The 15,866-nt window shown below is 35.0% G+C and overlaps 1 protein-coding gene across 1 annotated transcript in view; it reads left to right on the top strand.

Moving 5' to 3' along the window:
* arid3a (AT-rich interactive domain 3A) overlaps positions 1-13,964 on the top strand; it is a 38,508-nt gene extending 24,544 nt beyond the window's left edge. The window contains exons 6-7 of the mRNA XM_078424051.1: positions 1,325-1,414; positions 3,498-13,964. Coding sequence (XP_078280177.1) covers positions 1,325-1,414; positions 3,498-3,652 — 245 coding nt within the window. The 3' untranslated portion in view covers positions 3,653-13,964. The remainder of the gene's footprint in view (positions 1-1,324; positions 1,415-3,497) is intronic.
* The last annotated feature ends 1,902 nt before the right edge of the window (positions 13,965-15,866 follow it).

Here is a 15,866-nt window from a genome sequence, read left to right as displayed (position 1 = left end):
TTAAAAAATGGTGCTTTTTATTCACTCGAGTCATCTGCAGTGCAGATTCGCCATGCTCACCACTCATCATTTATGGTATCAAAATGCTGGAGTAACTCAGCAGGTCAGGCAGCATCTCAGGAGAGAAGGAACGGGTGACCTTTGGGGTCGAGATCCTTCAGACTGATGTCAGGGGGGCGGGACAAAGAAAGGATATAGATGAAGACAGGGAGAACAATGCCCCCTTCCCAGTTCCCCCTCTGTCTTCCTGTCTCCACCTATATCCTTTCTTTGTCCCGCCCCCCTGACATCGTCTGAAGAAGGGTCTCGACCCGAAACGTCACCCATTCCTTTTCTCCTGAGATGCTGCCTGACCTGCTGAGTTACTCCAGCATTTTGTGATACCTTCGAATTGTACCAGCATCTGCAGTTATTTTCCTACACTCATCATTTATGCATTTGCCTGATGCTGCTTCAGGCAAGCCCTTCTGCACTCTTCAAGGGTTGATCCCTTGGCTTGATTGTAATTGTGGACTGAGGGATATGCCAGATCATGAGATTGTAGATTGTAGCAGTGTAAGTTTTTGTAGTATCAGCAGTGTTTGTTGTATCTGATTGGCCCACAGTGCTACAAGGGTGGTGTTTCAGAATGTGGAATCACTGTGTCAAAAAGTGATTGTGCTGAAAGTCATTGTCATGTAACAAGGGGCAGCTGTGGATGGATTAAAGAAACATTTTGAATAAATGAGGTGGCGGAGAGAAAACCACTCCAATTTATGTTTTACCTTAAGCCAGGTAACATTAAAGACAATCAGTCACTTCATCAATGAAAGTCATGTGGAACTAAATTCTAAATAAGACAGGTAGTTTAAATGACTGACTGGACAACAGAGAATTAGCTCTTTATAGTCATTGAAAGGATGGAAGTTACTTTAATCTTTATTGGAACTTTCGTTTTGAGATCTTCGAAAGCACTTCATTTTTTCAAGCCAGAAATTTTACAAGACTCTATAATCACAAATGGAACAAATAATTGATTTTGGTGTTGTTTGAGCGATTAATATTGGGATGGAACCTAGAATAACATCAATTAAATATTTAATGTCCAGTGAAAGAAACAGAAGTAGCCTGTGTTTAATGTTCTCTTGAAAGACATCACTTTTAATAATGCAGCATTTTGTTTTTATTAAATTGAAAGTATTCAACTTGTTTTTTTATTCCCTGAGGTCCTGTGGGAGAATATTTATGATTTAGAATCAGATAAGTTATTTTTGAGCTATTTCATGTCATTGCTTGTATCTATTTTCCATTGTGAAATATTAACACTGCTGTGTTTATTTCTTAGCAGAACGCCAAGAATCAGCATTGAACCTTGCCACTAGTGGTATGAACAGTATCAGTATGTCAGTGGAGATCAATGGAGTTGTCTACACAGGTGAATCTGAAGTTTCATATAAAGCAAATAATTGTGACAGTGTAGTAAAAGGAACTTTTGATTAGCTGTTAAATGGGAAACTGAATGTTCTATTTCATATGAAATCTGATAATATAATTCAAGCACATTAAAAAAAAGCTGAGGTCAAAGTGAACAAAGACCCCTTAGAGAATAGGACTATATAAATATGGGGAAAAAGACAGACAATTTATATATATTTTGCATCTGCCTTTAAGGTAAATGATACCACGAACATTCATTAATTAGTAAAATGATGAGGAATACTTAAATATCACTACTGTCACCAGGGAATTCATATTAGGCACACTAATAAGTTATAACTGATAACTGACAAATAATCTGGATCTGATTAGTTGTATCCTAGGAGACTAAAATAACTGGCTAGAGATAGTAGATGCACAGGTTGTAATCTTTCCAAAATACAGCTTCTGGTGAATTAGGAATGGAATGGAAAAATGGCACTGTGACACGCTTATTCAATAAGATTAAGAGACAAAAAAGGCCAGAATGTGTAATGCCAATTATTGGAAAATTGTTGGAATCACTTAGTGAGGAGAGAACAGAGCATTTGGAAAATCACAATTTGATCAAACAGTATCAGCATAGAGGTAAACTAGTAAATGTAATAATGTATTTGGATTTTGAATGGATTGCAACCAGATGTAAAAGGTTACTTCGCAAGATAAGACCTCATGGTGTCAGAGTAATATATTAGCATGGAGAGAGGAGTGATCAACCAGCGGGAAGTAGTGTATATTTTGTATAAAGGATTATTTTTAGTTTGCCAATCTGTACCTATGGTGCACTGCAGGTGTTCACAGTGTAAGAGATTTGGAGCAAGGAAGTGAATGTATTGTAGTCAGATTTGCAGATGACACAAAGGTAAGTGGGAAAGTGAACTGAGAAATTGCCCGGTACAGTTTACAGAGGAATATTGATTGGTTAAATGTGGATGTAAATGTTGGTTGGTGAGTGCAATGTTGGAAAAATATGAAGTAATTCACTTTGGAAGGAGAGCTGATGAAACAGATTATTATGTAAATGGTGAAAGCTACAACTCAAACAAATTTGGGTGTCCTTGTGCCTGAAACACAGAAAATTTGCACACAAAGTGATCAGTGGTTGGCATGGACATGGTGGGCCGTTGGGGCTATTTCCATGCTGTGTCTTTAAATTAAACTAAAACTCGGATGGATTTTAATTGAGGTTTATGATAGAGTGGGAAAGTGGACTTATGGACCATTAGATCAATCAAGATCTCATTGAATAGTGGAGCAGGCTCGAGTGGCCGACTGACCAAATCCTGTTACTATTCTTTTATAGTTTTAAGATCTTGTATGTAATTTATAGCCTGGCAATTATCTGTATTGTAAAAAATTCTCTTTTATTCTAATTCTGTAAATTTGTATTATCGTCCTGTATTTTATCATAACCTCCTTCCTATTTTGTTGTTAACCAAAAATGTTGATATTTTCCCTCTGTTTGCAGAGCTCTGATCACTTGCATTAATAATGAATAACAGGCATTTAAGTACCAGTCCCCATAGAATGCTACGTCTAACCTTCCACCCCTAAATACATTGAAACCTTAATCTACTCCTTCCTGCAGACAGATACCTAATATTTTACTTGGACTCCTGACTCATCATAGCCCCAAAACCATAGTGCTGAATTTATATTAATTGCATCAATCTTGTCAGTAATATTTAAATAGTTTCCAAGAATTTATTCTGTAACCACCCAACTAATTACCTGCTTGCCACTATATAAATATTAATATATTACATTTCAGTTACTAGGGATTGATTATATTTTAAAGTATGTTAGCCATTAGAGCTGTGCTCTTGAGCTATTGGAATTAATGCCCTTTCCTGAATTATATGCATTGTAACTTATAACCAGACCAGTTACTAAGGCTGTAAGATTGCTCATGATATTTTTAGTAATTCAGATATTAATTTATTTGACTGAAATGTTGGAAGTGAATTTGGGGTATTTCTGGTTACTCCAGCATTTTCAAATGACATGTTTAGTTATGCAAGTGCTTTTTTTTTTTTACTTAGGTGTCCTGTTTGGTCAAGGACCTGGAGTATCTGGTGCATCCGGCACTAAGGGAAATGGCAGCAAAAGTAACAGTTCGCAAAGCATACCTGGTCTCCCTGTAACTCGTACACCTACATCCTCGTCATCACATGCTTCAAAAAACTCTTCACCATGAGACTGCATCTATAATAATGCCAACATGAGCACAGTGCATCACCGCCAAACACTTTAAAAGGATTTCTCAGGCTTTTAACTCTCAAGGAAAATTAAGTTTTATTCGTCAGAGGTTTAATTAGAGTGGCTAAAACAGGGATCCCACAGTTGAGTATATTCATCTGTGTTTTAAAACTTTCTAGGGTTACCTCATAGGATCCTGGAGCAGCTATGTACTACTAATACCTCAAGCATCTACTTAATCAAGAAGGCTGATTTATTATTGGTTACATTTTTTTTCTTCCTTTCAGCCATGTTCAGCTTTTAAAGAATATATACGTATTTCCATGATGTGCTATTTTAATTGAGATTTATAAGTGAATATTGATATTTTTTGAAGGAAAGGAATATTTCGGCTACATCTATGATATTGCTTATTTACTATATTCAGTTACTGCCGATCAAGAAAAGGATAAGCTATTTCAATGTTTATCCACTTATGTATATCATTCTTATACTTGTAGCAATATACAGACTTTTACAGCGGTTCAGCATATTTATTATAAACATTACTTAATATATTTTTGAGTTTCACAACAGGACCCTAATACAGTGGAGTTTCTTCAGATCATAAAACAGCAAACCATTCTAATCAAAGTCAGTTTTTAATGCATTTTGGGGAAAAGAAAATGGCAAATTTTAACCTTGGTGCTCATCATGGGTCTTTTAATTCTGATCGTATATGTGCATATAGATCTTTATTTTTTATTTAATTGGTTCATGTTTAGTACTACTGCAGCGATGTTGGGACTGCAATTTGTTTCATTATTTGTGTGCTACCCATTAAATTTCCAAGAAATCACAATGAACAACATTCCCTTTTGACTTTATAGCTTCCAGAAATATTAGTAAGCCATGTTTCTTGCAATTCCATTTTTTGGGCAACTAACCTGAAATTCTGCTAACCAATTGCCCCGAGGACTTGCTGTTACAATCACAGGGGAAACGTGCTGAGCCGACTGTCCTCCCCAAAATATGTGGCTTTATTTTATAAATGCAATATAGTAAACTATCCTTAAACTGTTAACCTACAGTTTGCATATCATATTATGATGGCACACCTCGGTCAAAATATTAATGGTAATAAACATTACACATTTAGATGTGTACAAAGACTAGCAATCATAAAATATTTCTTCCCCTTATCTGTTTTTGAATTGAGATTGAATTTGCTTGGCATTGGTCTTCAGCAAACTCCACTGCATTTACTGTAATATTTAATGTGGCATTTGAAGTCAAATATTTTATATAGAATTGGCTTTGTGGTGTTCATCTTGTGAAAATATACTATTTTGGAATGTACATCACCTTTAAAGCAGATGTGATATAGAAAGATGTTCTGCTTAATAGATAATCACAATCCAAGGATAGATATTTTTGCAGTGATTGTGAAAGCCAACCTTATGCAAGTGCTATATGTTCCATGAGAAGATGCAATTCGTAAGTTGTTTTGTATTTATAAATTTTCAACTGAATACTTCCACTCAAAGTAATAGTTTGCTAAATAACTAGTTTTCCTTGTTCTGTTTTACATTTACACTACTGTTATTCATCTAATTTGTTAAATATGATGTTGCACTGACTGCATCATGTCGTATGTGTGTTGAAGATGACGTATCAGCATGCTGAAATTGTCCTCAATCGCACAGATGATTGAAAGGCAAAGATTGTTAAAGACTATATATTTACTTCTGTTACAGGTTATTTAGTTTTACTGGCTTTAAGTGATTAGGGTTGATGGTGAGATGCTTGCGATCTGGAACCTTTGGAAGCTAATATCAACTACTTAAATAGAAAATAAAGCAAATAGATGTAATGTGTTATAAAGCTGTTAAAAGCACTATCTGCAGCCTGTCCTACAAAAAATGCGCTTTATAGTCATGGTTTTTTACAGTTTACAGAGCATTGTTCTATTGCCCTGTTCTACCTCTGCCTAATAGGTGTAATATAATTGAAATTGTAATGCAGATCAAGCTTTTATTATCATTGGTAAAGGTTGTATGGCCTTCAAGAACATCAAGTTAATTTTACTTGAATCTCACTTAGCATTCAAGATGCATGCCAGGAATGGGAGTGCTGATTGAATCAGTTCGAAAAGAGGGTCATTATATCTGGCACAGTCATTGGTCGAGCACCAATGATGCAATGTGCTCTCATTGACTAAGGAAACATGAACAACCTGGCTGTGTTCAGGAAGTTGTTAGGACGCATTTGATGAACTTGTACGTTTTGATCTTTTTTCAGTTTCAATATTTGTAAAAGTTTTTCATGAGCCATGAGCGCTATAGCGGATCCACATTCTGCAAGGTAGCGCTGAGTGGGGTACCAGTGTATTGTTTTTTACTTTATTTCCAGTAGATTTAGTATTAAGTTGTTTTTGTGTCCCTGGATAATATAGAAATATTTAGACAACTTGTGACTAAGATTTTTAATGTTTTAACCCATTTACAGCCATGTATTCACCCTATTTCAGAAGTTGTGTATTCTTGCTAGGATGTGGTTTGATTGGAAAACATCATCCTGGGCAATTGTAAGCAGCAAGCATTGGCAGGCTACTGAACTGTGGGTGGCATGATTGACAAGCCCAACTTGTCCTTATGCAGTCCAGCCTGCACACAGGGTAGGAAATGCTGTCTAGTTGTTAATAATGCTTATGTTAGTTAACCCTAAATGTTATGGCTTGAACCCAGTTGTGGTGCCCCTTCAGTTCCAGCTCTAATTGGTCAGGTTATTATAGTATTTCATTGGGCGTTGAATTGTAAACAAAAGACTAATGCTTAAACATTTCACAAGGCAGAGACATTTTCAGTTGAAAGATGTTGCATTTGCATAGATTATTCATATTTTTGACACAAAGCACTTCATTGTCAATAATTTATTTCTGAAAATTGTTCACTTACCTGCAGTCAAACATTAACAACTAAATTATGCATATTACATTCCCTCAAATGATAAATGAGATGAATATCTGATGATCTCTTTGGTATTAAAGTAAGAGTTTTACCCTGTTGGATGCTATGGGAAACTTTTTACTTGACAACTGAACAGAATATCAACTTAATATATCACTGATAAACATAATCTTCATCACTCATTCAGAACCTATGCTGATATGGTAGTTAAATTACACGCTGAAGTCCCAAAATGTTAAATCTAATTTTTCAAAAGCCACTATTTGTAAGTACCAGATGTTTAGCTGGGCAATGCCAAATGTTTATTATTTAAGAGCTGAATATTGGTCATAATGATGCTTCAGATTAATGATATTCTTAAAGCATAATCTAAATATTTTATTGGAAATGTTTCCATCATTCAGTATGAACACATTCAAAGCTGATTGCATAGTGCATAAGGTGTTTTGGATGGTATTACTTTTTGTGGCATTTTCTCCAGTTAATGCAATTTAACAATGTAGCTGAATTTATTTATAGTGCTGTTAATTGAGATATATTAGCTTCCTAAATTATCTTTTTACTCTGGCACTAAAATTAAATACAGATAACTACCTCATCTTTGTAATATTATCAGTTTTAAATTGAAAGTAGAATAAATCCGCTGATTGCATTATGGCTTGCGAAGAAGAAAGAGCCTGAGGGCAGTTGTTTTATCACAGTGGAGCTGCTTTGAGATTTTTTTTGGTGTTTGGGGAGAGAAATGGTTGGAAGGAGTGGAGGGTTGCAATGATGTTGGTGCTTTGTCTGCCCCTGGATTATTGACCTTTTATATTGTAACAAGATAACAGTAGAAAATAATCTATTAAATTTGCAATTTCCTGTTCCTCCATAATAATGCTTTGCTAGTCTCTAATTGCTGTGATAAAATGATAATTTATGTTCGGAGATAATAGCACAGGGAGGTTATATTGGCTTTTTAAAAAACAAAGTCGATATGTTGTTGTAGTTGACCGAGTGACCTTATCCTTTTGGGAGATGAGATGGATCCTCAGTTGTTGCTAGCAAATGTGATTCTTCAATTTTTTTTAATGGTGTCATGCTGTGCCAGATTGATTTTTTTTTTAGTGTGATTCAGTGCATGTACAGCACATCAGAAATAATAAATTAGTAATCTGAAGTATATTTTGGTCTTTGTTTAGTTGATATTTGTATTGAGTTACATTTTTGACATTTTGACGTGGTTCTGCTCTGGGGTTAAAAGGTTAATATTGCTTTACCATTCCAGGGAGTGGAACTAGTTTAACTGCATAATCTACTTCCTAGTTGTCAACTTTGAGATATTTTCCCCAACTTTTATTTTGTTAATTGGGTTTTTTTCTGGAGTGTGTGGGGTTCTTTTGTATTTTTAATTTAAATAACCTGCATTCAACTTCATCTTAGGGAAGATTTTTTGATTTCCCTACAAGTTAGTGATATTGTAAATGTAGTGGGGGTAGGAGGGCACATAGCTATAGCTAATGAAGTTGCTCATACTTCATTTCATTTTGCAAAAATTGGTAGTGAGAATAGTAAAGTTGTTTATCATATTACTTCTTAGAAGCATTTTTCCTTGCTACCAAAAACTCTTCTTGTTTACGAAATAACCATAGCTAAACAGAGTGTAAGAAATAAAGGGACTCAGTGCCTTACACAAAATATACCTCCATCCTTTCTACATGAGCATTGTGATTTAAATACTGAGTTGTGATAAACTAACTTTAGATTCTGGAATTGATGTTGATAATATTTAAAGATTAAGAATGACCCTGGAAAGAATAATTATGGCTAATAGTTGTCAGTCTAATTAGTCCCAAACCAATATTTGCAACCTTGTTGCGCTTTAAACATCAACGTAGATTAAATTATGAACTATATTGTATTATAAAAAATGGTCTCTTTTTTTCTGATAATGAAAGAAAAGTCACAGATGTTGCAAGTTGGGTAGAATGATCAACAATAAAATGGAAAAGCTTAGGAGTTTATTTCTTAAAATCCATGTTGCCAAAATGATAAATCGATTTAAGTAAGTTAGTAAAAATATTGTAGGCATAAAAGCTTGATCATTTCAATAATCATTCAATATCAAAACATTTTTTAATGTTTGGATATCCTTAAAGCTTTATGGCTTTATCATTTTGCTTTTGCTCTATCACTTTGTTCTAACTCGTAAAAAGCTTGATTTCAATAATAATTCAATATCAAGACATTTTTTTATGATTGGATACCCTTAAAGCTTTATGGCTTTATCATTTTGGTTTTGCTATATCACTTTGTTCTAACTTTCCCCGCGTTATGCAGTCCCAGCATGAAATTTATAATCCATTCCCACATTCAAGAGTAACTATATCACATAAACTCCTGATGAGGAGATGCACTGTTGTATTAAGCCATATAGACGATAATATAAATCTTGTGACTTTAGAAATGGAAGTGTTGCCTGCATACATATTCCTAGTTGTATCTAAAATCATTAGTATGAATGGGATAAGAAAATTTCAGCCTCCAAGAAGCTCTGGGAATTTGGATGAGTAACATAAATGGTTCAGACAGAAAACTTTCATTAATTAATACTTCAGAATTTTAGTAATTGTTAGAAATAGCTTTGGTTTGCTTTCTGATTTCCTCTGAGAAACTAATCTGGTAATTAAGACAACATTCAACTATTGCACTAACCCGTAAAGATCAGTGTCCACACTTGTGCAAAATTGACTAATCTCAGTTGGCAGAGTGGAGACGCTCTGTTTGGTGTGAGCTGTTGACCACTAAGTTGCTGCTTCTGCACATGGTGATTTGAGGTGAGATTCACATATTATTACATGAAATAAGGATAGCTCCCCAAAGTTAAAGTACCAATATCCCCACGAAAAGAAATTGGCAGAAAAATAATGCAGAGGAAAGCCATACTGTTAACTGCTATGTTCCTTAGTGACTTACATTTTTATTTGTAGTTGATCCCTGTGGTCTTTAAAAATAATTGTCCAGTTATGTAAAGCTGATGTAAACCCTGTGATTCAAGGGAGCTCTTTAATAATGTACTGTTTGTCGAACTAGACCCAAATATATTGCTAATCCATGAATTAAATGTTTTGAAAATGATGAACTTGGAAAAGCCCATAGCAAATTTTCAAAACTAGAGTGCAAATAAATTAGACATTTTAATAAATGTGCTCAGGGTTTGGGTGTGTGTTTAGCATGGACAAGGGCGTACTGCCCATTTATCATTGTACAATTGATGCAAGTAGCTGGATGCAAGTAGCTGGATATCTCTATCTCCATGCTGTGGTAAAACAGGAATGGCAGATTTATTGATATGGTTGTATTTAAGTGACCTTAAAATTTCAGTGCATTTGGGATTTTGAATTTTAAATATTATTAGCTCCAATGGCTGGAAATTTAATTGAAGAGTTCAAGAAGGAGAGATTAAAATATCAAAATTCCTTTTATAATTAGCAAAACATATTCCTTGGATGACCATTATTTTTAAATGGACACAATTTGAAAAAAGTAATGACATGACTGTTTTGGAATCCACAACCATAAACAGTATCAGCCTTGCAGATTGAAATTCCTTGTTGAGTTTTCTTCCATTTAACTCTTGCACTGTAATCGTTAAATTAAAAGTCTTCTGAATGCAGACCACTGCAATCTTAATGTGGCTATAGAAGCTATTCTGGATGACTATTTTGGTTTTTAAAGGAACATTGGTTTTGAAAGTTTATACATAGATTTGCACTTCCAGTCTTTTGTTGGTATTTAACAGTGATCTGTGCTTTGACAGTTACATTTGTGCACTCATAATTGGTAATATCAAGTCACGTGGTCCATCAAGAGTCAAAAGACAGATTGGAATTCAGCTTCTTAATTTGCTTAGTTTAGTAGGATGATTTATATTGCATAGTTGTGCAGAAACCTGAACCAGACATCAGTAAAATGAAGTGTTTGCCTTTGGGCTAATTGTGGCCTGAATCTTGCAAGGAGAATGAAAAAGATATTTTGAAAAGTGAGCAAGACTTCTTGCAGTCCAAATCTCTTGCCCAGGAAACCAAATTTGATTGCTTCTGATGTTTTATAAAATGGGGGTATAAATCTTCAGAGTAACAGAACTGTTTAACATAACCTCACCAGTAGCATGATCAGTATATTGAAAATGCTCTTTTCAAATAATATATTTTATTTATCTGTTAATTGAATGGGTGCATTTTTAGTAATCCTTCAGATTTGCTTTTCATATTATGAATAATATGCATCCAAAGGGCTTTGAACACTGACAAAGAATTGTGAAAATTATATAGGTATACTACAGGAGGCAGTAAATGGACAGAAATTGAAGCATTTGTTCAATTTAATTGACATAACAAATAACAAATTGGTTGGAGAAGATGCAATTACAAGTACAGAATTGGACCTGCCTGCACTGCTTTCAAACCAACTGCTTTGGTTTCAAACTATGGTAAAACAATAGTTCTTAATGTTAACTAATTTATATTGATTTATGTCGTCTTATTGTGGACGCAATTATTTTTGAACATAAACATTTTTTTAAGAAACATTTTTAGTTTTAAATCACTTAGCATCTGCACGTTAACAAGAATTTAAAAATACATATAAGGAAACGGCGTACAAATACCATTGATCTCAAATAAAACGTGAAATACTACGCATACAAGTTAATCAAGGTTTGATTAATAATGATTGTAATTTTATATCAAAACAAAGTCTGATAAAGGATACTCTTTATTGGCAGCATTTCCTAAAATGTAAATTACTTCCTTTCTGTCCATTTACATAGGATTTTCAATAAGAGGAGTACTTAATGAGTTGGCTAGTTTATATGTAATGACTTGAATTTATGTTAAAACTACTAAATTAAAGCTCACCTGTGGTAAAAATTACTTCAGGCAAATATCTCTAGCAGGTCACTGTAGAGTCATACAGTCAGAGTGATTCAGTGTGGAAACAGGCCTTTCGGCCCAACTCGCCCACACCGGCCAACAATGTCCCAGCTACACCAGTCCCACTTGCCTGCGCTTGGTCCATATCCCTGCAAACCTGTCCTATCCATGTACCTGTGTAACTGGTTCTTAAACGATGGGATAGTCCCAGCCTCAACTACCTCCTCTGGCAGCTTGTTCCATACACCCACCTTCCTTTGTGTGGGAAAAAGCTACTCCTCGGATTCTTATTAAATCTTTTCCCCTTTGCCTTGAACCTATGTCCTCTGGTCCTCGATTTCCCCATCTCTGGGCAAAAGACTGTGCATCTACCCGATCTATTCCTCTCATGATCTTATACACCTCTATAAGATCACCCCTTATCCTCCTGCGCTCCATGGAATAGAGACCCAGCCTACTCAACCTCTCCAGATAGCTCACACCCTCTAGTCCTGGCAACATCTCATAAATCTTTTCTGAACCCTTTCAAGCTTGACAATATCTTTCCTATAACATGGTGCCCAGAACTGAGCACAATATTCTAAATGCAATCTCACCAATGTCTTCAACAACTGCGACATGACCTCCCAACTTCTATACTCAATACTCTGATGAAGGCCAAAGTACCAAAAACCTTTTTGACCACCTTATCTACCTGTGACTGAATCTTCAAGGAACCATGCACCTGTACTCCTAGATCCCTCTGCTCTACAACACTATCCACAGATAATGCAGAATCTTGGTACATCTTAATAGCTTCTAGCAGACATGTCTCAAACAACACTTGAAACGTTTACCTGTTCTGCATTAAGCCATTTTCTATCTTGAAACTATAGCATAAGAGAATCATGCAGATTTTTTTGATTATTGTCAAAATGTAAACCCAGTTGCTTGAATAATTTCTTGCAGTGTGTGATTAAATGTCATTCCTGCAACTCGAAGGTTTTTTTAGATGTTATTATTTTAATCATTGTGTTTAAATATTGGAAACCTAGTTTTTGCTTTTCATATTTTCTTCTTAATCTACTAGGATGGTGATTGCTGTATACCAAAGACATAAATGAACACACACTTTAAAGAAAGCAAAAGCACTATGGAACATACAGCTTTGATATTGTCCATTTTGTCCTTGCTGTGTACATGCTAATAATTAATGCTATATTGATAGAAAATTGATAGAATTAGAATGAATAATGACTATTAAATATATACTTTTGTGTCAATGTGCTGTTTACAATCTAGTGCCGAATATTAGAAGCTAGATTGTGATTCTCAGGGTTTTTTGAAAACATTAACTGCTGTATATCTTTCAGTGATTGTAATAATCAAATATTGTGCAGGCCTATCTTTCCTCGTTTTTTACCTCAATTTTAATTCATATCTTGACATATTTGTGGGAGCCTGTTTTAATTTAAGAAAATGACTTGGCAAATGTCACACAAATGCGAAATTTGATCTGAAAAAACTAGCAGCCTTGATCTGAAAAAACTAGCAGCCTATGCTAGATTTAGCAGACAAAAAGGTATAAGAATAGACATTTCCAGTTGAAGAGTCAACATAGTTGAATAGATTTCTTCTATCCTTTTAAATGAAAAGGTAAAGACAGGTGAAAAAATAAAATAAAGATACCCTTTATTTCAAATGTTTTATTCCACATGGAAAAACTAAATGTCTACAATGGGATTATTGGTAAAAGTATATCAGTAGTCTGATGAGTAAAATAATTTGAAATGTGAATAGAACTTGAGAGTAGTTAAAGTAATGCAAAAAGGTATGTCCTTGCAAATGTAAATTAAAGTATTATAAAAATTGAAATATAGTAATTGAGACATGAATTTAAATGTTTTATTCCATCTGCAAACATGAAGGCAGAAATCAAAAATAAGCTTCCACAAATACGGCTTCAAGTTTTATTTTGTGCGATGATTGTTTCCTTAGTTTCTTTGTTTTCAGTGTTTAATACTGAATATTTTGTATTTGTTTTAAAATGTCACTTATTCTAACGGGTTAGAACAGGAAAGTAAATTTCCCAACTCAGGAAAACCACTTACACAGAGCTTCAGCTATAAAAATGTGATTTTTATCTCTTTCCTCCGTTGCCTTGTTTTGTGTTCATATTTCTCAATTGTACTGGTGTTATGTGACTTATCACTAGTGGTTTACATTTTATAACTACGACAAATTGTATTTAACCCTCTGGATATTTAAACGGATAAAAATGCAAATGTAAAATTGGCAGAATATTGATAATAAATGTAAAAGTTCTGACTTTTACTGTTTTTTTCATCTTTTGGTGAAAATTATGACCTGTAATGGCATCGTAGTATGTGCCGTCAATCATGCCTATCTATACTACACCCACATGCTGGGATTTATTCCTAATCTCTCAATGTCTTGCTCATTCATGTACCTGATAAGATAAATTGTTACTGTTCCTGCCATCGCCACCCTCTCTGGCATCTAATTCCGGACACCACCTACTCCTCTTGTGAAAAAATTACCCTTCGGATCTCCTTTCAGTCTTCCCCTTCTCGCCGTAAGTATATACCCTCCATTTTTACACACCCCTATCATGGGAAACAGACACTGGCTATTTATCTTTCTTCAAAGTGCCTATAGGGGTTTATTTTCCCTTAATAATGACTTCACCTCCACCATTGGTGACAAGGCTCTTAAGTACGTCTATTCTATTTGCCACACTTCTGCTTACAAACATGTCCTCCCACTTGGAGATAGTGAAGAGTCCTGGTCTCGCTAGCCTCCTCGTTCAATGGACCATCCTCTGTAATTTTGCCACCTTTTACAAAATGCCACCACAAAGCAAATCTCTTCCCCTTTCAATTTCCAAAGGAACTGTTTCCTGTGTTACTCCCTAGTTCATTCTCCTACATTCATAAACATGAGATGCAACCCTGCCTTTTATCTCTATCCATCATTCAGGCATCCAAATATTTTCTCCAGGTGAAGCAATGATTCACTTGCATTTAATACAATTCAGTTTTGCTACATTTAATGTGCCCCATGTCTCTTTTACATTTGATAAACCAAACACAGGTTTTATGATCTTCCCAAAACACCACTGAAAGTCCAGATGGGCAATTGTGAGCTTCTAGCTGCTCGCCCATATTGCTCCCACTATCTTTGGCCTCCTGTACCATTCCAACAATGCCCAACATCAGTAGTAACTCATCTTCCTTCTCGGCATGGTATCCAGCATTGAACTAAACAATCTCAGGTAACCAGCCATTCCTGTTTGTGTGGAAATTGGCACTCACAACAGATGCAATCTGACCTGCTAAACATTTCCAGCATTCCCTTTTATTTCAGATATATTCAGCAGCGGTTGTACTCCATGTCTCAAACGTTTGGCATTGTTTTTCAACTTTCCTCAATTCAAATCACACTTATTTTCTCATTACTTCAATTCTGATGAGAAGCCATTAATCTGAAAGGTTAACCCTATTTGTGTCTGCATGGATATTCCTTGCTAATTGGGGTATATTAAAACAGAGTATATCACCTTTCTCTGTACCCTTGGTAGTGAAAAAAAAATCTGTTTTATTGTCAGTGAAGGAAACCTAAAGCATCATTACCTGTCCCAGAGCAGGCAATTATTTTCCAAGAATTTTGTACTTTTATTCTGATGCAGATGGTGATTTGTCAAAGTTTATTTTGAGTCTGTGCTTTTGTCTCTTTGCAAACTTATGCTTCGATAGAGAAATTTAATGCCAATATCACACTGGTAACCCTGACTCAACAGTTTAGTTTATACGTATGGCATGGAAGCAGGCCCTTTGATTCCATACCAGTTCTATGTTATCCCACTTTCTCATCCACATCCGACACATTAGGGGCAATTTGTAGACGCCAATGAATCTACAAATCCACACATCTTTCAGATGTGGGAGAAAACCAGAGCGCTCGGAGGAAACCCTCGCGGTCATAAGGAAAACGTACAATCTCCACACAGACATCACCCAAGGTCAGGATCGAACCCAGGTCATTGACGCTATGAGATGGCAGCTCTACCAACCGCGCCACTTTTGCTTGTCTTGTTTATGTTATTTATAATAAAAGCCTGAAAGACACATTCATGCCAAGTCATCATCCATTTATAAATAACACTATTTAAAGATTCATTTTTATTTTATTTTTTCTGAATAAATTGACAACTTCCACTTCCATCTCTTTCCCAAGGACAATAATTTGTGGTCTTAGTTTTATAGACTATCTAATTTATTCAGATAATTTATTACTTAAAGCATCAGGGTAGTTAAACACATATTTCATATGACTATATCCTATAATAATA

This window comes from Rhinoraja longicauda, chromosome 28, assembly GCF_053455715.1.
Source record: "Rhinoraja longicauda isolate Sanriku21f chromosome 28, sRhiLon1.1, whole genome shotgun sequence".
In the NCBI taxonomy this organism is placed as follows: domain Eukaryota; kingdom Metazoa; phylum Chordata; class Chondrichthyes; order Rajiformes; family Arhynchobatidae; genus Rhinoraja; species Rhinoraja longicauda.
This window is presented reverse-complemented; position numbering and strand designations above follow the sequence as displayed.